At 40.5% G+C, this 22,780-nt stretch overlaps 2 protein-coding genes across 2 annotated transcripts; one reads left to right on the top strand and one right to left on the bottom strand.

Annotated features, from left to right (window-relative positions):
* Nucleotides 1-8,651: 8,651 nt before the first annotated feature.
* Nucleotides 8,652-11,526, bottom strand: TPRKB (TP53RK binding protein). The gene is made up of 5 exons (XM_087766718.1): nucleotides 11,398-11,526; nucleotides 10,943-11,145; nucleotides 10,075-10,197; nucleotides 9,607-9,783; nucleotides 8,652-8,773 (listed from the first exon to the last, which is right to left on the bottom strand). Exons 2-5 carry the CDS (start codon nucleotides 11,081-11,083, stop codon nucleotides 8,687-8,689), a joined length of 528 nt encoding a protein of 175 aa, XP_087622844.1. The 5' UTR covers nucleotides 11,084-11,145; nucleotides 11,398-11,526; the 3' UTR covers nucleotides 8,652-8,686.
* Nucleotides 11,408-17,786, top strand: ALG10 (ALG10 alpha-1,2-glucosyltransferase). The gene is made up of 3 exons (XM_009462953.2): nucleotides 11,408-11,682; nucleotides 12,017-12,214; nucleotides 14,934-17,786. The coding sequence occupies exons 1-3, from the start codon at nucleotides 11,518-11,520 to the stop codon at nucleotides 15,987-15,989; spliced, it is 1,419 nt and encodes a 472-aa protein (XP_009461228.2). The 5' UTR covers nucleotides 11,408-11,517; the 3' UTR covers nucleotides 15,990-17,786.
* Nucleotides 17,787-22,780: the final 4,994 nt, after the last annotated feature.

Raw genomic sequence — 22,780 nt, 5'->3', positions numbered from 1 at the left:
GCCTTTAGAAATGCACCAGAACTACAAGTTCAGATTTGTCTTAACACCAGTTATACGTGGCAATAAGCTTAAACTAATATTTAAATGAGAAATATTTTTTTTTTTTTAGCAGTTTAAAGGTGATGCAAGATGATGTTCACATTTTGTTTTGGGAAAGAAGCCCTTTGGCCTATTTTTATAAACTACAAATTTATATGTGTATATTCATGAGCCCTATAAATAGTTGCTGGACCATCGGATTCATTATACTAAAGCCACCGTTAACCCAGCTAATCATGCAATGCCCAGATTTGGGAGACCTTCTGCATTGGCATAGCCTCTGGGTAATGACGGCTCCAGGTGGTCAGGGAAGAACAGGATGTATGTGGCTTTGTTACCAACCCTAAATGCCCAAATGTTTTCTTTTGTGCTGATATACTGCTTATTGACTGCTGATTGAATATGGTTGTGGTATAAAAGCCAACACATTATTAAAGAAGGCACCTACTTTTTCATAAAAATATTTGAATATTAGAGCACATTGAAATGATGGTGGCTTGAAATGTCACTCCATGCGAGTTAAACCAAATTACAGTTCTAGAAAGGAACTAAGTTTTACCCAAAAATAGCCTGTGATCTAATAGAAAGTAGTTCTAAGTTACAGCTCATCCTGCATTTTTCATCACCAGCACCCTCCATCTGTGCATTACTTATGTTGCTATGAATTTGGCAACACTTTAGCAGCGAGCTACCGTTTATAAGAAGGGATCCCAGCAGCTAAAAGAAGCCAGTCGTTGGGATTACTCATTACTTGCCTTGTGAGTTGCTCCAGGGAATTTCTTGAAGAACTATGCCAAAATTAGCTTTAGAAAACCAGTAATTTGAGAACTTTGATTGTCACATATCAAGCGCTCCCAGATTAGCATTCGTCAAGTTGGTGGGCTTGGAAGAAAGATTCTTTCTGTTGGTACTGAGTGGAGATTTTCCTCTTTTGTGCAAGGAAACGAGGATAAAACAGGACAACTTTTTCCTCTCTGCAAGAAGAAATCTGATTCATTGGGAACGCAATCACCAAGGCACCATGAATGCTTCCAGGAGGTAAGCTGCACATACTGCATTCCCCCCAGCTAGGAACAGGAAAGCAAACCACTGACGGGGAGAATATTCCTCTCGTGGTCTTCACATTATGCTGGCAGAGGATCATGAATTATGCTATTTGATTTGCAGTTACACAAGACAGAAGGTAGCCCTTGTCCTAATACAAATGTGAAATGTCTATTTCTAATTCTACAGCTACTTTCTGTGAAAACTCAGCTGTAGAACTTCTGTTTTATTGATACCATATACCTTTGCAGATTGCACTTCCTAGTCTTCAATTTTTAACAAATCAGTTTTGACAGCTCTCTTCCAAGTGTGCATAAGTATATAAATATAATTTGTGTTTAAAAGCTCTTCACTCATAAGCTGTATCTGCAGTAACATTTTTGGTAACTCCTACTCTTCTGTGATAATAACAGCAGGAACATGTATGAACCAGAGCTGTAATACATCTAATACTTCTCAGACCCTCCCTAAGCTACATGAAAATCACAAGCTGATTGATCTCCTTTCGGCCTTCCAGTTTCGATGGAATTGTGGACATTCAACATTTTTTTCTTTTTAAAAAAAAGAAGCAGGTCCACTGGGGCTTAGCAGGCAATTTTCAGCGGAGATAACTGGAGGTCTGTTACCATAGGCTAACACTTCTACTTTCAAACCATTTGGGAAAGGTGGCAAAGCAATGTGAAATGTTATTCCAGAGAATCCTGCAGATACGCTTTGTGTAGTTAATCCTGATTGGTATCTTTGGCTAATGAATAGCTTGACATAGACTGCCGAGGGAAGTCCCCCCTGAAAAGCAGAGATAGAAAGACATTATCAGAGCAGGATGGGAAGCTCACGTAGCACATGGTGTGCTTATTCCCATGGATTAACGCTTTGGAAACTGGTAATCTTTTTTTTTAAACCCTGCCACTTTCATAATACTGCAAAATGAACGGGTATGTTTTTTCTCATACAACTGATCTGTATCAACAGTGAAGAGTAAGAGCACTGTGCGTCCTCTAACAAGCCCATACCCAGTCTCTCTGCCTGTCAGTGGGAGAGAAACACCAAATGGCTGCTAAATGTTTTGCATTTCCAATTATGGAAATTACTTCATTAGCCCCATACAGTTTGAAGAGCTCTTTCCCAAATCTAGTCAATGATACAATGCACACTCTGGACGTCGTTATAAACACTATTGAACTGTTAATAAAAAAAATCATGTTTAATCTTAGTCTTGCTTTTTGCTATGACAGGATACAGTCTCTCCATGCTCGCAGGCAGAAAACCAATGGGAACAAAAGTGAGAACTGGCACGGCACCTCTGGGTTCAAGCACCAGCATGGAGATGATCTTGCTACAGTCCATACCCTTTACACAGTGATTGTCGTGATCCTTCTGGTGGCAATCTGGGGAGCCTGGTCAAGAAAGGATTCATCCTTATAGCAGCAATACGCTTTCTTTGTCAAATATTTAAAGGAATATTTGTGTCGATTATCCATACCCAGGAGGTACAAAAAAATGGTGTCAGCATATTACATTTTACCTGAAACTGCTTAAACTGTTGCTACTTGTGGAACTGAATCTGTGAAGCGATTTAATAGGCAATGTACAGAACATGACTTTGTGAATAACATACACCTGTTTGCACTGTACGCATGTTTATATTACCCTTCGCATGTATATGAAACTTACTTTAAAAGGCACAATATGCTAGCAAGAAGAAGAGTTCAATTTATGTTTTTACTTGTATATCCACCCCAGCTTTCCATTTTTGAACTTAAGTTGTCCAGACTCTACCTCTGCTAAGATTACCTGTCCCAGTCCATGGTAAAATATACATTATAAGCAGGCCAATAATCTGCCATGTCACAACAACACAGGAAAAAAAAATTAATAAAACCAGCTATCCTGCAGGCAAAGGAAGACCTCTGAACAAGTCAAATTCTCGTCTGTGTTGCTGAAGAGAATTTATATGGGACTTGCATCTGCATATTTTTAACTTATGGTAATGCCTTTGTAAACTCAGGAATAAAATCATGAAATAAACTGTATTTGTAAGCATCCTTTGTTGCAGAAAGAACTGGCTTAGTCTTCAGTCTTGTACCAATATATTTAATTTGTCTTCAACCACTGCTTGCTTTTCTATAATTCATTAATACCTCATGGCAGTACCAACCTCTACATACACCAGCCCATCCTTGACGGGGGACATTCCCTACTCCCACTTTTTCAGGGAAATAACTCCACTCAGAAAACCTGCAAGCTTTCTGGAAATACAGCCAGTTGGCAGCCTCTGTTAAACTCTTTGTTAATTGTATGGTTGTCTACTCCTGGTGAGCTCAGGGTAATGGACAGGCAGCTCTGAGGGGCAGTGGCTGTTTGGAACTATTGGACTATTGTCCAAGCCTTTGGAGCTTAAACTCAGCTTAAACCCCAAATTTCAGCATTGCCTAAACTAGCAAACAGTATCCTAATAAACAAAGAGGAACTGCAAGACATTTTGAACACTTAGGAACGGACAGATACGTGTTTGTAATTACATAGTACCTGTAGACACCACAATTCTCATAAGTATCGTGTACCCCATTTTGGTATCCATCCATAATCAGGAGGGATACGTAAACTGAAATGTTTCTGAGAAGGCCTACGTGGCACACCTCAAGGAGTGTTTACAAAGCACAACACAGCACCAGAGACACCCGTGTCGGCTCTCAACAGGCTGGAATCAGCGTTCCTGTATCTCTGCAGCACTCCGCCAGTGTTACCCTACTCAGGCAAACACCCTTGTTAAGGTACCACCTCACCATGCCTTAACATGGGAGCAAACCTTTGAGGAAGCTCTCTGAAGAACAGCACACAAAGGAATAATAAAAAAATAAATGATTAGTGCATTAAATACATTGTCCCAGGACACAGGGACCCCAGTCATAAACCATATAGCATGAACTAATACTACAAGTGACAGCAAAAGGATGGTCGCTCCCTTGTAAATGTACCATTGAAGTACACGAGGAGAGAGGGGGATTTAGACATTCTGATAGGAGTACGAAAAACCCCAGGCGATTGGGGTTGCGTGATGGGCAATGGCCTCAGCGCGCTGGAAGCTTACCGTCGTCAAGGCTTTCGCAGGAGAGAGGGAGTTTGGACAACGGGTCAAAGAGTGGTACTGAATAATCATTTATTTTGAAAATGATGAAGGGATGTTCCGCTAGGCACAGGAGGCCTGAAGCTGTTGCTTTGAAAACACAAGGCAAGAGGGTAAGCTTAGGCTATAGGAGACCGATGTGAACTGTGAAAGGCAAAGTCAAAAGTGAAGTAAAAGTGAAGTAAAAGCAGAGAGGTGAAAGCATCTCAGGATGCCAGAAGGAAGGAAGCCAGTGAACAGAGCTGGGGAGGGGGCACACTAATGGTGAGGGGAGTTCACTCCTGGAACCGGGCACTGACAGCTGACGTGGATTTTTCCTTTGCTTAAGATTTTGTAAGTAAGATTGGCTATTTCTTCTAATGTAAGTAGCTTTTAGAAACACACATTTAACTAGTGTCAAACACACAGTTCAGAGATGCACAGGCTGCAGCTCATAAATTGAGCTGCCAGATCAGTGAACGTGCATCGCTTGTGCTGCCACGTTCATCACAGTGGCCTGCAGATGCGGCCGCAGAGCACTCGGGAGTCATCTGATGCGAGGCAGCCTGCCCTCTGCTTCTCTCTTCCCCTGAAGAACCTCTGACTGGCCCTTTCACATCACTGTGAGATTTGCCATGTGCCAAAATACACACTCCCCCAACCCTGAGACGGGCACACGTCTGATTCCGCACACGTGCGCCAGCCCACAGGTGAAGGCAGCTGGCAGACCCTGGTGTGCTACTGGACACCCTCCCCGCAGGGAGGACGACTACCTCCATCACCACAGGGCAGGCAAGTTTTCCTTGAGTATACGTCCGCATTCCTGCTGTGTGCCAGAGGTATATCTGTTACGTGATGGGCAGGCCAGCAGTTGGGACATAGATCAGATCTGCCAAGGCTGAAAGCTTGGGAACCGTCTTTAACTCAAACAGCAATATCCTGCTGGCTTTACCGCATATTACAAAGTCATCATAAAAGATGGCTTTGTACAGTCTGTTTCTTGCCTGCCCTGTCTCCTCTTCCCCCCCGCCCCCCCAAGAAACTCATGTATTGCAAAGCATTCAAGCAGGAAAGTCAGTTCTGTGGTGGACAAGGTTTTAGTCATCGCCTTTTAGAAGCACAGGCTGCTGGTTTCGCTCAATTTGTGTCATACACAATGTTAAAAAGGCAGCACAGGCACAAAAAAACCCAAACCAAACCAACAACCACCTCACCTAAAAAAAAAAAAAGAAAAGCTAGAACAACTGACCACATCATACTTTTGGATTTAGTTCTTAAATTAATAAATCCTGCAGGTGTAACACTGCCTCTGAAGCACTGGAGATCCAAATAAGGTATTGAAAATGCTTCAGCTTCCTCTCTTTCACCTTGTGATAGAAGAGACGAGATATGAAAGTCCAAAGGAAACAGCAGCAGAATGTTAAATGTTTTGAAAAACCTGTCTTTTTTCCTTAAACTTTTGCTTTGCTGGAAAACAGTGGTGGTTGATTTAACAGTAACATTATAGATCCAAATTTACTAATTTTTAATGTGTTCAGAAAGACAAGTGTAACTTTGCAGGGTCAACAAAATCAACATTTATTACAGATTTTTGTAAATAATTTGTTTAACTTAGATAATACAACTAGGACTAGGGGAAGACTGTGGTCTTGCAAGGCAATGGCAAGTCTTCACTGCCAACAGACCCAAATCATCTGCCTGACTGAAGGATACTAGGGAGGCTTCAGCTCCCAAAATCATTTCCAGTAAATCCACCCATGAAAAGAGCTCATTCGGGTCTCACAGTAAATCACAATTTCGTAATTTAACTCATGTCAACAGTAACAAACTATTTACTGTTTCTACACCAATGAAACAGACTGACAAGAATTAGAAACTGGGAACCCAAGTTTGTAACTTGTGTATCAATTGTTACGCAGCTATCTTTTTATTAATATTTCTCCTATATTAAACAGACCAGACTGCTGTTTTACACATGTTCAAAAAAGGCTGTGGTTTAAGCATACCTGCCTGCTGTTATTTTAAGCTACCAAAAACAATGTCAGCAGTTCAGCCAGCAAATCTGGTGATATACTCCATGTACCAACGGGACTGTCGGAAAAGGAAAACAAGTCTTTTATTTTCCATGGTCATTCTCACATGCTGATGTTACACACGTTTTACTTCAAAAGACTCAAGCCCTTCCAAGCTCCATTTTTTACTGCTGCCTCACACTTCTCTTTAGAGGATGATACATTCCGTAAAACCATGTTTAAATCAAGAAATCAGCACAGACATTTCTCCTGAATCATTTCTTTTGATAAACCTTGTAATTCCCTTGGTAAGTATTTTGCCATTGATTTGGTTGGTAAGAAAAGGACGGTATTTGTACTACTGTGTTTTAATTGAGGGAAGAATTAACCAAAATTAAAATGCAAAACAGAAGCTAGGGATTTCCATAATAAATACAGAAACACAGACAATACTAGGTCTATATGTCAGTTTGCTGGTCTGTTTACTGTAGTGAATAACATTTCAACTCTAACTCAGACTTGCCTCTCCCTCAAAATATATTTTGTTTTCCCAAACACTGTGTGTGAGAATCTGGGGCATACTCTTCCAAATATCTTGTAAGTACACAAATTGTAATACCTCAGAGAACATTAGGAAAAAAAAACAAAAATGCAGGCAGCTATACAGTTTTATACACGTCCCAGAAAAACAATACAATATAACAATAGCAAATAGTATGGATTTCTACCTAATTAGGACAGTAATTTTTCTTAAACGGGATACCTGCATGTGATTAAATGATACTCACGCAGGGCTGTTGGACCTGGTTACTACTGGAAATCAATATTCTTTTTAGATCTCTTTGATGGCCTTTCCTAACACTGGCTCAACAAAATGAGTTCAAATGATCCTTTCAGAATGCTAAGTTATATCGACAATTTAAGTGAATAAATCTATGGTGCAAATTTCTCTGTGAATTCTGAACCCGGAACCAGGCCCTAGGAACTCAACATCACCATGCATAATTCAGTGTTCTGAAGTAAAAGCACCTCTCACTATCCTTTAACGCCAACACTGAAGTACCACAGCAACACACCACTACCTCAGCAGCACGCTGCATCCAGTGATGTCAGATTGTCAGGTGCTGACATTACCATAGCATCACCCATACTGACCTTATTCGTTGTTCTGCACATCTCTGATGTCCCTGCTCCACACCGCCCCGCAACCAGGTGCCACGGTGCCACTCCCGCCCCTGCCCGTTCCCAAAGGGCGGGCAGCGACTGTCCCATTAGCAAAAAGAGGGGCACTGCTGATCGTTCATGGAAACTTCCCTTTTTCTAGTCCATCAGCAATACTTCATGCCCCAGAGACAGCTTTTCTGGCAGTAGTGGTCCTTAGGGACATAGTTTAGAGGTGGACCAGGCAGTTAGGTTAACAGGTTGGGCTCGATGGTCTCAGAGGTCCTTTCCAACCTTAACGATTCTATGATTATATGATTCTATATCATGTCAGGGGTGCCAAAACAAAACAAATCAGGGTAGGGTTAATAAAAATTATTTACAATGTTTGAATCCTATCTGGGACTAGCAAAACATTTCATGAAAGAGAGAAGTACAGCTTTCCAAGCCTTCTGTTTATGATCAGCTTAGGGTACTGGCAAAAGTGATTATTTTTTTCTCGATAAGAAAATGGACAGAAATGCCCATGGCAAATTTTGCTTTGCAAGGCAGGATTGCTCTCTGTGCTTAGAATACAGCTCAGATTACCACCATAGCCAAGCTTGCTCATTTATAGTTTATGTCACCTCAAGGGAGGCGATTCTGCCCCTCTACTCTGCTCTGGTGAGACCCCACCTGCAGTACTGCGTCCAGCTCTGGGGTCCTCAGCACAGGAAGGACATGGACCTGTTGGAGAGGGTCCAGAGGGCCACAAAAATGATCAGAGGGATGGAGCACCTCTGCTATGAGGAAAGGCTGAGAGAATTCGGGTTGTTCAGCTTGGAGAAGACAAGGCTGCAGAGAGACCTTACTGCAGCCTTTCAATACTTAAAGGGGGCCTACAAGAAAGATGAGGATAGTCTTTTTAGCAAGGCCTGCTGCAACAGGACCAGGGGTAATGGTTTTAAACTAAAGGAGGGTAGATTTAGACTAAACACAAGGAAAAAAATTTTCATGAGGGTGGTGAAACACTGGAACAGGTTGCCCAGAGAGGTGGTAGATGCTCCATCCTTGGAAACATTCAAGGCCAGGCTGGATGGGGCTCTGAGCAACCTGATGAAGGTGAAGATGCCCCTGCCAACTGCAGGGGCGATGGACTAGATGACCTTTAAAGGTCTCTTCCATCCCAAAGCATTCTATGATTCTATTCCATCGTTACAGCCCAGGTGTCATCCAACTACTCTGTACTACACCACTTTCTCTGAAATGCAGGACAAATGGCAATGAAGTTTTTACATCTTAAAAAGCCCTCTTTTTCCTTTAAAAAAAATTTATTTCCACATTTTCATAAAACATCTTTTGTTGACATTCTGCAAACAATACTATCCAATAAGGTGCCAATTTTTTCTTCCTGCGGAGTAACTTTGTACATCTGCAGAAAAAAAAGAAAAACACAAAAGCTGTCTAAGGGAAAAAAAAATTGATCACATATCTGCTAAAAATATATACACAAGAAAAGATTTCCCCCTCTCCCCTACTTTTTGCATTAGAAATTCCTATCTTGTCTTGCCTGGAAGACAAAATTGGCACTGAGGAACCAAGCAAACTTTGAAACTGCAAGAGACAAACGAAAGCTAGGAAACTGAATGAGAGCAGCACTTTTAGCTCTACATGTTGTAACGCTTTGTCCAATTTTAATCATATGTCTCCCATCATTACTTTGACGGACATGATCAAGATGATTCAAGCTACCTGAATTTTATCAAGTGGAACACATATGCTTCAAGACACCTATCTAGCACATAGTAATCTGTTAAGAGCACACATGCCCTAACACAGCTCCTAGTAGCTAATCAACACATTTTTATTTTAGCCGCCCATGCTGGGACCATTTATGTGCTTAAGATTATGAAACTGTTCAGGGCTGAAAATCTATTTTTAACTAAATGGATATTTGCCTGAGAAAACAGGAAGTAAAAGTGCCTGAATGGTAGGCAGCAATCTGGAATTTATTTTTATGTTCCAACTTCCTGACAATGTTAAGAATTTGATGACTTAAAATTTGTGATGTCAGGGTGTGACAACTAGAATTTTTTTCGAGTAAAAAAATTATAAGAAAGAAATAATCAAGCTTCACTTAAAACAAGTTTCCAGTTGTGCTGAAGACATACAAACCCTAAGTTAATTCTGTCCACTGATATTTAATCAGACAATCAAATAAATTATCCCTTTTCTCTATGCCAGTCATCTCTTTTGGTTACATACCTTTTTAACTTTGGCAGTGTCTGTTAGTTGGGGGAGTTCATCTAGAGAAACCTGTTGGCCTTCTACCTGAGATGCTATATCTTCCAGATTTACAGTTTTATCTCCGTCCACAACCAGAACAATAAGTACTGCTGTGTCACTGTCTGAAATGCCGAACTTTTTAAATGCATCTGAAATCTAAGAAAACATGAAAAATATCAAAATATTATGAGTCACTTTCTCACTACATATAAGCAACCTTTTCAGTTACCAGGTCAAATACACGGAGAGTATAAATTGACACACATTTCACATTATTGGAATTCTGACGAGCCAGAAGAGATAATAGCATACTAGTGTTATTAAAAATAACAGTAACTTCTATTAGTAGCCACGTAAACAGTTAAGTGAATACCTATATTTAGGTTGGCTGCATGGATCTTAGCAAGTTTCTCTGGCAAAAAAAGACATCTGTTCAGTAAATCTTACATTGTTGTTTGGTGAAAGGCTGAAAATAATTTCTGCATAGAGAGTTCTGGTCTTCATTTTACCTATCTTGTGTAGATGAACTGCTTTGTTGGCTGCCACAAGAATTTGAAAAGGATCTACAATCTGTAAAACACAAGAGAAGTTAAACAGAAATTTAACATACTGTTTTGAACTCTGAAAAAATCCTGACCACTTAATTTTGATAGCCTAAGTCTGCAATCATGGAAATCAGCAATACAGTATTCTGCAAGTTATTTTAGCAATTCTTGCTCTTCCGAAGTCAATGTGATTATTTACTGAGCGGGGTAATACTTGACGTAAAAATAAAGATTACACTCTCTCCATCAGCTTACTGAGATCTTCTGAAAAAAGAATCACCTTAATAAATCTTCTGTCAGTAGATTGCCAGAGTAGATTCTTTTTTTTCCCTTCCCTAACTACCACCTTGCTAATTTTAACAAAGAAAGACTAGATTCAGAAACTAGTTATGAGTTTCAATGAGAACAAAGCCCCCAAACAGTGGTGATTTTTGACAGAGTATTAACAATTAGTACTACATTTTACAGATGGAAGTAGATTTATAAAGCTCCACCGAGTAGGGTGCGAAGTGAATCACGACAACTGTTTTGGCGAATCCTGCCAAGGCCCGCTCTTCTACACAGACGAACCCTCACACGGGTACAACACCAATGACATCAAAGGAGGGGCGTTTGCGCAGAGAAAGCGAAGTGTGTGTACAGCAAGTTGTGTGACAGGGATTACAAACACTGGTCGTTTCTCACGCAGGTCCTGCAGAGAAGGATTTCCACGCTGCCTTCAAAACTACGATGCAGTCCGAACAGGGCGACACAAGCACGCATTCACTCACCATTGCAGGGTTTATTAACGCTCCCTCAATGGCTCCTTCCATGGCTTTTCTCCTCAGAGCGGCGGCATTCTTCACGTGGTTAAAGAGGAGGAGAGTCACGCTGCAGCCAGGGAACAGCTCCAGCGGATGCGTCACCTCCATCTCGGCAGCACCAGCCCTACGGCGCTTGCCAGGGTAACGATTACACAAAGACGCACCCGCTCCTGTCTCGGATAAAACAGAATTTTAATAACACGCAACCGCTCACATACGGTTTTCAACGCTCCTCAGAGGGGAAACCCCACGCGTGCGGCCCCCTCCGGAGGCAGGCCGCACCTCCCGCCCGCCGCCCTCCTCGCCCCTTCCCGCCCGCCCGGCAGCGGCCGCGCTGAGGGGAGCCGCCGCCCGCGCCTGGCTCCGCCCGCCCGGCCGGCCGCCCTCCCGCCCCGGCCGCCACCGCGCCCCCGGCCCCTCACCGCTGCCCGCCGAGCGCCGCCGCGGCCCCGCGCCGCCAGGCCCCTCCTCCCCGCGGCCAGCCCTTGCCGGAAGGGCGGCCCCTTCCCGGCCAGCGCGGCGGCGGAGCCGGCGGCGGCGGCATGCAGCGGTCCGAGGCCCACGGCTTCACCGCCGCCATGAGCGGCGCCTTCCTGCTGTCGTGCCTGCTCTTCGCGGTGATCAACCGCCGCCAGCGCGGGCCCTACATGGACGAGGCCTTCCACGTCCCCCAGGCGCAGGCCTACTGCCACGGCCGCTTCCTCCAGGTGCTGCGCCGCCGCCCTCCCGGCCCCTGCTTTCCAGTCAGGGTCGGCGATTTCTGCAAACGTAGCGTGGGCGCTTTGCAAAGGGAATCGTTTGAAGTCGCTCCTGTCCAAAACGCTGGTTTCTGCTTTGTGTTACCTGGTGATGCAGTAGTGCGCCGGGCAAGATACAAAGCGCTCACAAATGTCAGTCTAATAATGCCAGAAATTCGCTAAACATCCACGCTAACAAAACGGGGCGTGGGTGGGGATGGTATATCGTAACCCGTCGCGCGTCTCTGGTCCCTTTTTGGTGCGGTAGCGGGTCCATAACCCTGTTTCTCTCTCCGCTTTCCAGTGGGACCCCATGATCACCACGCTGCCGGGCTTGTACCTGGTCTCGGTGGGAGTGGTGAAGCCCGCGGCGTGGCTCTTCGGCTGGACGGGAAGCATCGTCTGCTCTGTGGGAATGCTCAGGTTTATTAACCTCCTTTTCAGTGCGGGGAACTTCTACTTACTGTATTTACTGCTGTTCAAGATCCATCAGAAGAATAAGGTAGGGTCAAAGTAAAATAATTTTATGCACTTGTACAAGCAGTTTTGATGGCTCTGTGTATATTCGCTTCGCTGCATATGTGAGCTGTCCTCAGTTTTAGATAACTGCAAGTACTACTACTAGTTTGGCCAAGGAGGCACATTGCTTTTCTCTAAACTTTTTTAATATCTGTTTTCTCCCTCAGGGTGCAATCCTGTAAAAATTTACTCTTGTGCATAACTATAAGTAGTCCCATTGAAATAAAAGTTAAAGTTAGTATGCTTATAGACTTACTGTCCAAAGGTCTGGATGCTCATCTAGTTGGAATTGCTTAAGACTCTACACAAAACTTCAACCAGTGAATCCTGAGTGAAGCCCTGTGAGCTGCATTTAAACTAAAGTGTGTTCTTTAGAAAGATACCAGGTTTGATGTCAATATTTAGAACCGGAGAATAATTCGACTTGGAAAGAATTGGAGAATGATTCAGGTTGGGAGAGACCTTAGGAGGCCCTCCAGCTCAAAGCAGGCCAGCCCTGAGGTCAGACCACATTGCTCAGGGTTGGGGCCTGGAAAACTCTCCAAGGATGGAGAGTGACTGCACACCCTCTCTGGGCAACCTGCTCCATGCCTGACTGGCCTGATGGTAAAGCAGGTTTTTCTTAGATCCAGTCTGAGCCACTCATTTCACTTTATGACTGTGGTCTCTTGTCCTCCCGCTGTGTACCACTTTGAGGAACCTGGCTCCCTTTACCTGTTGACGTCCTCACAGGTATTGGTAGGCTGCTGTTCAGTCCCCCCAAGCCATCTATTTTCCAGGCTGAACAAGGCCAGCGGCCTCAGCCTCTACTCTCAGGGCAAGTGCTCCAGCCCTCAACTGTGTCGGTGGCCTTTTGCCATTGCTCCAGTTTACTACTGCCTTTTTTGTATCACAGGGCACGAAATTGGATGTGGTGTTCTAGGCGCAGCCTAACAAATAGAGTAAAGAGGGATAATCATTTCCCTTGATCTGCTGCTGTGCTCTTGTTAATGCAGCCCAGGCAGCTGTCGCTCTTCCTTAGTGCAAAGGCATGCTGCTGGCTCATGTTCACTTCGCTGTCTGCTGAGACCCCCAGGTCCCTTTCCACAGAGCAACAGCTCCTCAGCTACTCCGTGCTCAGCCTATATAATTGTGGGGATTTCTTCCTTTCCGGTTGCAGGCGTTTGCATTTGTCCTTTTTGAATTTCATAATATTTCTGTTGCCCCATTCCTCCAGCCTGTCTAGGTCACTCTGGATGGCAACTCTGCTCTTTAGCGTCTTGCCTGGTCCCCCCAGTTTAGTGTCATCTGCAGACTTGGTGAGAGCATAGTCTCGCTGCCTTCAAGTCAGTGATAAAGATGTTAAACAGGACAGGTCCCAGTATAGATCCCTGTGGTACTCTGGTTGTTACACTTGCCTTTGGATGGAGTGTGACCAGTTAACCATCCAGCCAGTTTTTACCTGCCTAGCTGTCCACCCATCCGGACCATAACAGTTCAACTTGGGTGCAAGAATACGTATGTTTAAAGTGGTGGAGCATCCACCACTGCAGTAGGTAAATTGTTCCAGTGGTTAATGGCCTATTCAAAATCTTTCACCTTAGTGAAGTTCTTTAGTTTCACTTTTAACCATAAGAACATTTTTTCCTGTTCCCTGATAACTGAAGGATTCCTTTACTATAAAAAAAATTTCTTCTAATGTATTTTCTTACAGGAGACTCTTCATGTTTAAGCACATGATAAGACTATACAGAATTGGGTCAAATTCAATAAATTGTTTCCACTTTCAGAACAATTTTAATTTTATGCTTGGAGGTGGAAATATAAATGTGAGAAAACAAAAGGTTTCATGACAGTAGTCTAAGCATTAGAAAATGTACTTGCATGGTTGGCACATCTTTGAACTCAGCATTTTCTCTGCTCCTCTATTCTGTAAGGTGGTGACTGGCTGTTTCACCCCACGCTACATCATTCAGAAACATCGTGCAACGTTTTTTAATGTTATGAATTGCGTTGCTTCATGTAGTGAGTGGGATAATTGGGAGGAGTTTTTAACTGCATGGTCTCCTACCTTCTTTAAAGTTTCTTTTCTAACTCATGAATTATAATGAAGATAAACAATAAAAGCTGCACCAAAGATTAGAAACTTGGAACTGGCCGTTCTGTGGACTGGCTTCAAAAGAGGCAATAGTATAAGCATAGAATGATGTATTCTGCTGTCTGACAAGTAAACAGAATGTGATGATGAGATTGCAGGGGCATAAAACATTGAAATTTCTTTTTCTTTTCTTTTGCCCGTTATTGCAGCTCTTTTATCCTAAGTGTGGGAGCAATTATACTCCCACAATGATTTTAATGCGACAACTATGTGAACACCTGACGTATGAAGAAGTTGGTGTATTTTTGTTGTCATATTTTTAACTCACCTGCAATAATGTTCTGTACTTTCATTTGTCTTTTAACATTGTATAGTCTGACACTCTGTATTAACATAGCAGGAGGTTAACAAAAATACAGCATGTGTGCTTGTGCAGTAATGGAACCAAAGAGCATAAGAGATGTTATATTGTGTGAATGGAATTCTCAAGAATGATACTCTTTATTTGTTTGTTTATTTTATTTTATTTTATTTTATTTTATTTTATTTTATTTTATTTTATTTTATTTTATTTTATTTTATTTTTTTGGACATTGCTAACCACATTTTTCTGCTTCTTCTCTAGGCTGTGTCTGGTTTCCAGAGAATCTTGTCTACATTAACTCTTGCAATGTTTCCCACCCTATATTTTTTTACATTCCTTTATTATACGGACCCAGGATCAGTATTTTTTACTCTCTTTGCCTATTTAATGTGCCTTTATGGTAACCATAAAACTTCAGCTCTCCTTGGATTTTGTGGCTTCATGTTTCGTCAGACGAATATTGTGTGGGCAGTTTTTTGTGCTGGAAATGTTGTTGCAGAGAAGCTAAATGAAGCCTGGAAGACACAGTTACAGAAAAAGAAAGATGAAAAGATTTCTTCCAGGAAAGGATCATTTTCAGATTTGATCAGAATATTACAGTTTCTTACTGAGTATCTCATGTCACCTAAAAACTTATTTACACTTACTGCTTTAACTTGGCCATACATCATGCTAGTAACTGCGTTCTTTGTTTTTCTCCTCATCAACGGTGGAATAGTTGTTGGTGACAGAAGTAGCCATGAAGCCTGTTTGCACTTTCCTCAGCTGTTCTATTTTCTGTCCTTTACTGTCTTTTTTTCATTCCCCCATTTATTGACCCCAACTAAAATCAGGAAATTCCTTCTGTCATTACGAAAGCACCCTGTGCAGTACAGCTTAATCGCCATCGTCTCTTTATTCCTGATCTGGAAATTTACCTATGTGCATAAGTATTTACTAGCGGATAACAGACATTATACATTCTATGTCTGGAGAAAAGTCTTCCAAAGACATGAGCTTGTAAAATATGTATTAGTTCCAGTCTATATATTTGCTGGCTGGAGTTTTGCTGATACACTAAAATCGAAATCGATATTCTGGATCTTAATGTATTTTGTGTGTTTATTAGCAGTCACAGTTCCTCAAAAATTGCTAGAATTTCGTTACTTTATCTTGCCATTCTTAATGTATAGGCTCAATATTCCATTTCCATCTCTATATAGACAACTTCTGGAGCTGGCTTTTTATATTGTTGTGAATGCAGTAACTTTTTATCTTTTTCTAAACAGAACATTCCAATGGCCAAATAGTGACGAAATCCAGAGGTTTATGTGGTGACTTTTTCTTTTTTTTTTTTTTGATACTTTCATACCCTTAGGAAAACCCAGTTCTGTTTCAGGACTGTGGACTCTGGAATGAAGCAGTATGTTTTGCATTATGGAAGGACTTTTTTCCCCAGTTGGAATTGGGGAAGCAAGCTGTTTCCTTATTTCTTGGAACTGAATGTGAGATCTGGTTTGTTGTAATGTGAAAATATACCGTATATTGAGTTTATGAGCTCCTGGAATTAACAAATTCAATATGAGGGGAAATTTGAGAGCACCTGTCTGTAATTAATGTGAAATAAGGGAGATGTTTACAGTAATTTTTCATTATAATAAAATATTATATAATGTGCCCTTCAAGGTATGACAGTTTGTGTTTCAGAGGTTTCTCTTTAAAACAAAGTATTTAGGTGTTTAACCTTTTTGTTACCTCTGGGTGCATGTTTACTCCTTGGATCAGGCCACTTCCATCTAGGTTTGCTAGTGGTCAAGGTATGAACCATTGCTGAAGTGTAATGTTTTCAAAGCCTCCTACATCCCACTGAATTTTCATGATTTTTTTGTCAACAAATGTTTACATTAGTTTTGCAAACAGAATGTAGGCTCTTAAATCATTAGAACATTTTGAAAATTTTATTCCAAACTGATACTTAGAAAATGTAGTGGGGGCTTTCTGCATGTACCTTCTTTGGGGGAATAAATGTTATTGTACAACAAAAGATAGATTGCAGTTGGTAATGTGACCTATTAGAAAGGGAGTTATTTATGTATGTCAGACTGAAACGTGTCGTTACACAGCGGAATGCAGTCTAATGAATACCCTTTTAAATAATCAGGCTTTTATGTCCTGAGGTTCTGTGTTCACAGGTTTGTATTGAAGTAGGATATGAGTGTAGTCGCAAGTTGAACTGAGTGTTTCTGAGATCTTTGATGTGTAATCTTAAAGAAATACTAATGGCATTACTGAATTGTTCTTTTAAATGTTTTTCATGTATATAGAAATCTAATGGAACTAGGGAGTATGTATTTTTTTTACAAAGGTAAAATACAATATGTATGTATATAAATATTCTTAAAAGCATCTAGTGCATTATCATCAGAATAAAAGAAAGCTGTAATGGTTCCTGTCAGTAAATGACTTTAATTAGACTCAAAAATATTTGACCTTTTAAAGTTAACTATTAAGCAGTTTTATAAATATAACTAAATTATGTGGCGGGGGGATCAAAGACTTCACATACCGTGTAGCATCTTTAAGTTCTTTCTTATTCTGTAATAAAAATCCTGCAGCCAAATCTATGCAAACATATCGTATTATTGCCACTCCACTCACTCTGAAATGGAATTGTTTCTCAAAAGGTCAGGACTGTGAAGTTATTACTCACATCAGTACTGTTATTTGTATTTTTTTTTCTTTTACCGTGTGCAGATCAATGTCCTGGCTCTGATCCCTTCCCTGTACTAACACTGTGAAGAGTGTGGTTAACTTAGATTCTCCTGTCCAATGTTTTTGCAACCCTGTTTCTTCTAAGGAAACCTTAAAGCCACTCTTTAGTGAGCAGGTTTATTTGTATTGAATTTAAGACATTTGCCAGGTCACTAGTTGCTTCTTGGCCTGTTGCCAGTATGGTAATTTGTTGATAATGTGCGTATAATAGGGAAAGCCATTTTTGATCACTCCCTGTTGGCTTATATATAAGTTGAAGGGGCAAGAGAAGCCCAAATTGGGTTGCTTTTGAAGAATCCAGTGTGGTTCTTGCAGAGTCCAGGATGTTGTGTTGTGATTTTAGTATGACAGATTTGGGGGGGGTGGGGTGGGGAAGTCTTGCATGCCTTCTGCTTCCAATTTTGTTTTTGTATACCATGCCAGTAAAAATGTAAACAAGGCAAAGAGCATATGCCTGTTTTAGTGTAACTTCATTTGTGTTTTCAAATTTTAGTACTGAGTGAGTTGAAATGGTAACATGGGAAGGGATGGGGTTCTGGCTAGAATTCTGAATTGTCTTCTAGATCTGTTTTTTTTATTTTTCCTGGCTATGTGTAGGGGAGCAGGCGTTCATTCGCTTGACGAGATGCAAAAATTCCTGTGCTTACATAGTCCACAGGTGTTTTGTTTTGTCCAGTATGTCTGTTGATGCTGGTATCTGAATGCCTTCGATTATCAACACTGTTAAGAAACAGTATTTATGCTTCCTACTTATTCTTAACAGAGATAGCAGCCATGTTTCAAGTGAAAAGAACTGATTTTAAATATATACAATTTTAATGCATTTCTTTTGTAAAGAAAAGTGAATGGAAAAATCCCCCAGAATTTAGAGCACAATGCCTTCTAATGAGCTCCACATCACAAGACACTAGAAAAACTACATGTAGAGAGATGTCTGTGAACTGTTGGGGTTTTTGTAACCAATATTATAAGATGGCATAATATTTTATCATGGGATTTATCAGTATACTTATATATTTTAATTTAAGAGTACAATTATTCTCAACATATTTTGCTAATTTAAAAGCAGGCTGACTTGATCTAAGTTTAAATTAAAGAGGAAAATCCATGAATCACTAAAACATGAAGGGAGAAATTTTTTTTAGAGTAAAGCTATGTTTTCACTTTTGCTGATGAACCGCAGGGAGTTTGCAGGTAATACTCAATGTTAGCCTGATTCAGTCTCAGAAATCGAGATGCTTGTCGTTATATCATAATTAGTCATAAAGAAAGATCTTCAAATTCCATCAACATCTCTTAGAAATTTGACAAATATGAGTAGCATTGTTTAGATGTAAGAATTAGTTAAACATACTTTATAATCTTGGAGCAAGTATCTTTTGGAAAATCGATTTTAGTATTTTGCTCCTGAAATATTTCCATTGTAGTTCGTAATTTATTAGCTGTTCATCTTAAAGACATGCAGAAAGGACTGTGTTTATCCTGGTTTATGTTGCCAAGGTCTTCTAATTTCAGTAGAACCATAAGTGCTTACTTTAGGTTAATTCCTCAGCAGATGTCATTTGGCAATGAAATTACTTACAACAGCATTAAAATGATAATTTATTATTAATTTTATTAATCAGCTATCCATTTAGAGAAAAATCACAGTAATTTGTTGAAATGTCCAAGATGAAAACAAAAATAGTGTAGCTAACATTTTTATAATTGCAGTTTAAAAATAAAGGTTCAGCTTTTTTTCAGGTTCTCTCAGGAAGAAGATAATGATTTTTCAATAACTGTCAGAATAATAAAAATAGAGAGCTGAACAGTCACAGCATGGCTGAATTGTTTTGAGGCGGGGAAAAAAAGACAAATAACTGAACACATTTTTTTTTTCCTTTTAGCTAAAAATAGGTGGTTATTTGGGGAGATGGGAAGTTTATTTGATAATCCTATATGCTGTGAACTGTATTTTCTGTTATTCGTGAGCATTCTGTATTTCATTCCTTTGAAGTTCTTTTGACAACACATGTTCATGTTCAAAATTAGCATGGATTTTACACTATAAGCAATATGTGCATGCTGAAATATTTTTTTATCTGTTGCTTTTCTTGTGAGTAGATAAATCAGACGGATTGCTTCTGTTAGAAATATTGTAGGAAAAAGTATTCTGTAGTCCCTGGAGACAGACAGTTGATTTTTGTCCTGTTAATGCAGGCCTGATTTTTTTTTTTTTCTTTCACAAGGTGGCAGTCTTGTGCCATGTTGGTGAGGCGACCAACTGGTTAGTGCAGGGATGCTTGAAGTCGTAACATCAGGGTTTTTAGCAAGACTATTTCTGAGAATTAGAAAACTTCAAGTTCTGTCATGGCTGATTGCTTGTTTTAGTAACTACTTTAGCTAAAATATCCTTGTATGTAATTTTAATTATATGTTAAGTTTTAGAAGAAGAGCAAGTTTTGCTCGTCTTTAAAATGTCTTATTTTGATATTTTGGGTATTTGTGGAATTTTCATGTTTGGTCTGAGAGAACAAAATGAAACTTGAAAGCTTACTGTTGAAATGATGTCATTGTTTTAAACAGTGTAGTTGCTTAAAAAGTTAGCAAATTCCTTCTGCTGTTTTATTACTGAATTTCACAGCATTCTTATTTTATTCACCTATTCATTCTATTCATTGCTGTCTATAAAAGAAAAAAAAATGGAGGACAAATTGAGGAAAGCAAAATAATTATACTTTTGAGACTGACACATGGTGATTTTCTGAAATATTAACTCTTTTTAATTGGATGATGCACGTATGAAATATAAGTGCTTAAATGTCTGTTAGCCCTGTAGTAGTTGACATACTGCATTTTAAATGCGTCATCTAGTTTTTGTGTAATGAAGAAGTGTAAAGCCAGAGTCCGTGAAAATGACTGCTTCCAATTATCTCAAATTCTTTGCCTGTATTCACTGTCCTAATTTTTTTTCCCTGAAAAGCTTTGCTTCCCTTGCTTATCTCTTGTTAGATAGGATACGTTTTTTATTTTTGATTCAGTGACATTTGCATGTCAGCTGAGGCATCTTTTATAGAAAAACATCCTTCTTAAAAGTATGCTTTAGATGGATGCAGATAATTGGTTTTACTAACAAACATCATTTTACAAACAAAAAGAATCTCCCCATGAGACAGAAATGCCAACCTAACTAGCAATGTGTAGCTAAAATGCCCTTAATTTGTGAGGTGTTGGGCTTAATCTTGGAATATGCTCATGGCCTCATGCTATTCCTTCAGCTTCAGGGTTAGTTGGGATATGAGGAGCAGGAAGCAAGAGGAAAAAGATCTGTACAGATAATGGCCATTGCAGTGCTACCATCGCTAGAAGTGTGCAACGCTACCAGCAGCAGAAATGAGTGGGGTGCTTTGGGGGGTTTTGGGGCACCGCTGTGTTTAGCAGTGCACTGCAGCTTGCTAAAGTATGTGGTGATACAGGAGAGTTGTTTGCCATGCGTGAGTGGAAATGTCTTCTCCTGCTGGAAGAAGAGGCTTGTTGCTAGAGCTGGCCTGATCACTGTGAGAATGATCTTGCTGAAGCTTGGGAGCTGATGGGTTTGTTGAAAGATGTTTTGGGACTTAGCTGTGGATCTGTAAATAAAAACTGTTCTTACTGTGTTCAAGAAATGTTGTGAGCTTACTTGAATTGCAACTGTGTGTCAGTAATAGGGAAGGGGTTGCTTTCATTTTCAGATTGTTAGCTGCCCAGATACTCTAGTAGTTTTATAAAGCAAAAATTGTCCTATCTTAAAAAATAAACACTTTTAAAACAATGTCTTCCCATGTGCTTTATATCCCGGTTTTAAGTAGATGTAAATCAATATCCCATGCATTTGGTTCAAATTGGTATGAACTCGTATTAATAGTAGCAGTGTATGCCTTTTCAAAGATGTAATTGCAGAAGTTTGTGTCCTTAGCTACCTTGATTAGATTTCCACATTTTCCTGTCAACCCTCCTAAAAGTATTGTCGTAGTAATAATCTTGTGAATATACAATGCGAAAGGAGTGGTTGTGGTGATTGTCGCTGGCAAGAGTCTCTAATTTTAGGGCACTGCTTCAGACCTGCAAGTTTAATACATGTAAATCACGCTACGTTTTCCTGCGTTCCCATCAAATCTCAAAGCATTGCCTGGCTGAATTGAAATTTAAATGACAAAGGAGACGCAGTCAGGAATATCACCAGTTTCAGAGTTAGCGCTTCACCCTCTGGGTCAGTGCTGAACAAACGCCACAACGTTGTTAGTGGGTGGGAGCAAGCACATCATAACTATAGTCCTGGCAAAGAGCAGCGTGGGTGTTTTATACCTAATGTTTTCTTTGTTGCATATAGGATTCCTTACTCGCTGCTCTGTGCACTCCTGTGCCACTATAGCACTATATACTTTTCATTACCGGGAGGATTATTTTATGTTAGTAGTCCATTGAGACAGTTGTGAAGGTGGGAATTCATCTGCCAGACATCTTGTCAAAACTACCTTCTAGCGCGATCTACTTTCTAGAGCACAGCCTGTTTGGGCAGGGCACTCACATGAGCTGGGGAAGCCTCGCATCCGAGATCTGGGCCAGAATGACCTGTGTTTGGGCTGATTTTCCTGGCAGCCACTCTGCTAGCTAAATTTGAAAAGTTTCAGCCCAATACAACGTGTTAACTTGCTTTAAAGTCTCAAGAAGCCTTGTGGAATAACCTTCCCTGTCCAGGTCCAGTCCTCCAGGAAAAGAACCACGAACATCTCAAAGGAAAAGGAATTTATTTGCTGCCTATAGTAGAGAGTTGTACGTATCCCTGCTAAAAATCTACCAGTGCACATTCGCTTCAGTAACAGTGAGTTTTGTTCAATTATTACTAAGATGGAATTTTCTGCATTCTTTTCTGAAACAGGGAAGAATGATAGTTTGCTTAAAACCAAAAAGAAATTAAGTGCTTGCACTTTTATTAAGAACTAAGAAAATATATTTGGGATTTTGGAGCCATCTGTTGTGTGAGAGGACCTTTAAGTTTGCCTTCAAGATAAATACTAGCAATTTCCCTCCACTGTCCTTTACTGCTTATAAAATACATGCTGCTTAAATTTTGGAGAGGGTGGAGGCGGGCGTAGTATTACAATGGCCTGATCAGGCTGTCTGCCTGACAGCAGGCCACAAAACTTTATCTGGGAACTTCCACCGAGGAGGGAATTGATTTCCACATTATGTAAGTGAATCCTGTAGAGTTTAATATTTTGTAGCTGAAATGGATCACATCTTCTGAAAATACACTCTATTTAAAGCCATCTAGTAGTGATGAATTTGCCATATCCTTTGACAAGCTTTTTCAGAGATTAATTACTTTTACTCTTAGG

Source organism: Nipponia nippon, unplaced genomic scaffold, assembly GCF_047370975.1.
Source record: "Nipponia nippon isolate SJK-2023a ecotype South Korea unplaced genomic scaffold, ASM4737097v1 scaffold_3, whole genome shotgun sequence".
In the NCBI taxonomy this organism is placed as follows: domain Eukaryota; kingdom Metazoa; phylum Chordata; class Aves; order Pelecaniformes; family Threskiornithidae; genus Nipponia; species Nipponia nippon.
Note: the sequence above shows the minus strand (reverse complement) of the source record. Positions and strands in the feature narration are given on the sequence as shown.

Excerpts from the sequence above, each read along its gene's own strand:
- TPRKB (XM_087766718.1), bottom strand. The coding sequence starts at position 11,083 with ATGGAGGTGACGCATCCGCTGGAGCTGTTCCCTGGCTGCAGCGTGACT. Across the intron at positions 10,198-10,942 it reads CGTTAATAAACCCTGCAATG|ATTGTAGATCCTTTTCAAAT; the intron begins GTGAGTGAATGC and ends TGTGTTTTACAG. Across the intron at positions 9,784-10,074 it reads GCCTTTCACCAAACAACAAT|ATTTCAGATGCATTTAAAAA; the intron begins GTAAGATTTACT and ends ATGTTTTCTTAG.
- ALG10 (XM_009462953.2), top strand. The coding sequence starts at position 11,518 with ATGCAGCGGTCCGAGGCCCACGGCTTCACCGCCGCCATGAGCGGCGCC. Across the intron at positions 11,683-12,016 it reads GCCACGGCCGCTTCCTCCAG|TGGGACCCCATGATCACCAC; the intron begins GTGCTGCGCCGC and ends TCCGCTTTCCAG. Across the intron at positions 12,215-14,933 it reads AGATCCATCAGAAGAATAAG|GCTGTGTCTGGTTTCCAGAG; the intron begins GTAGGGTCAAAG and ends CTTCTTCTCTAG.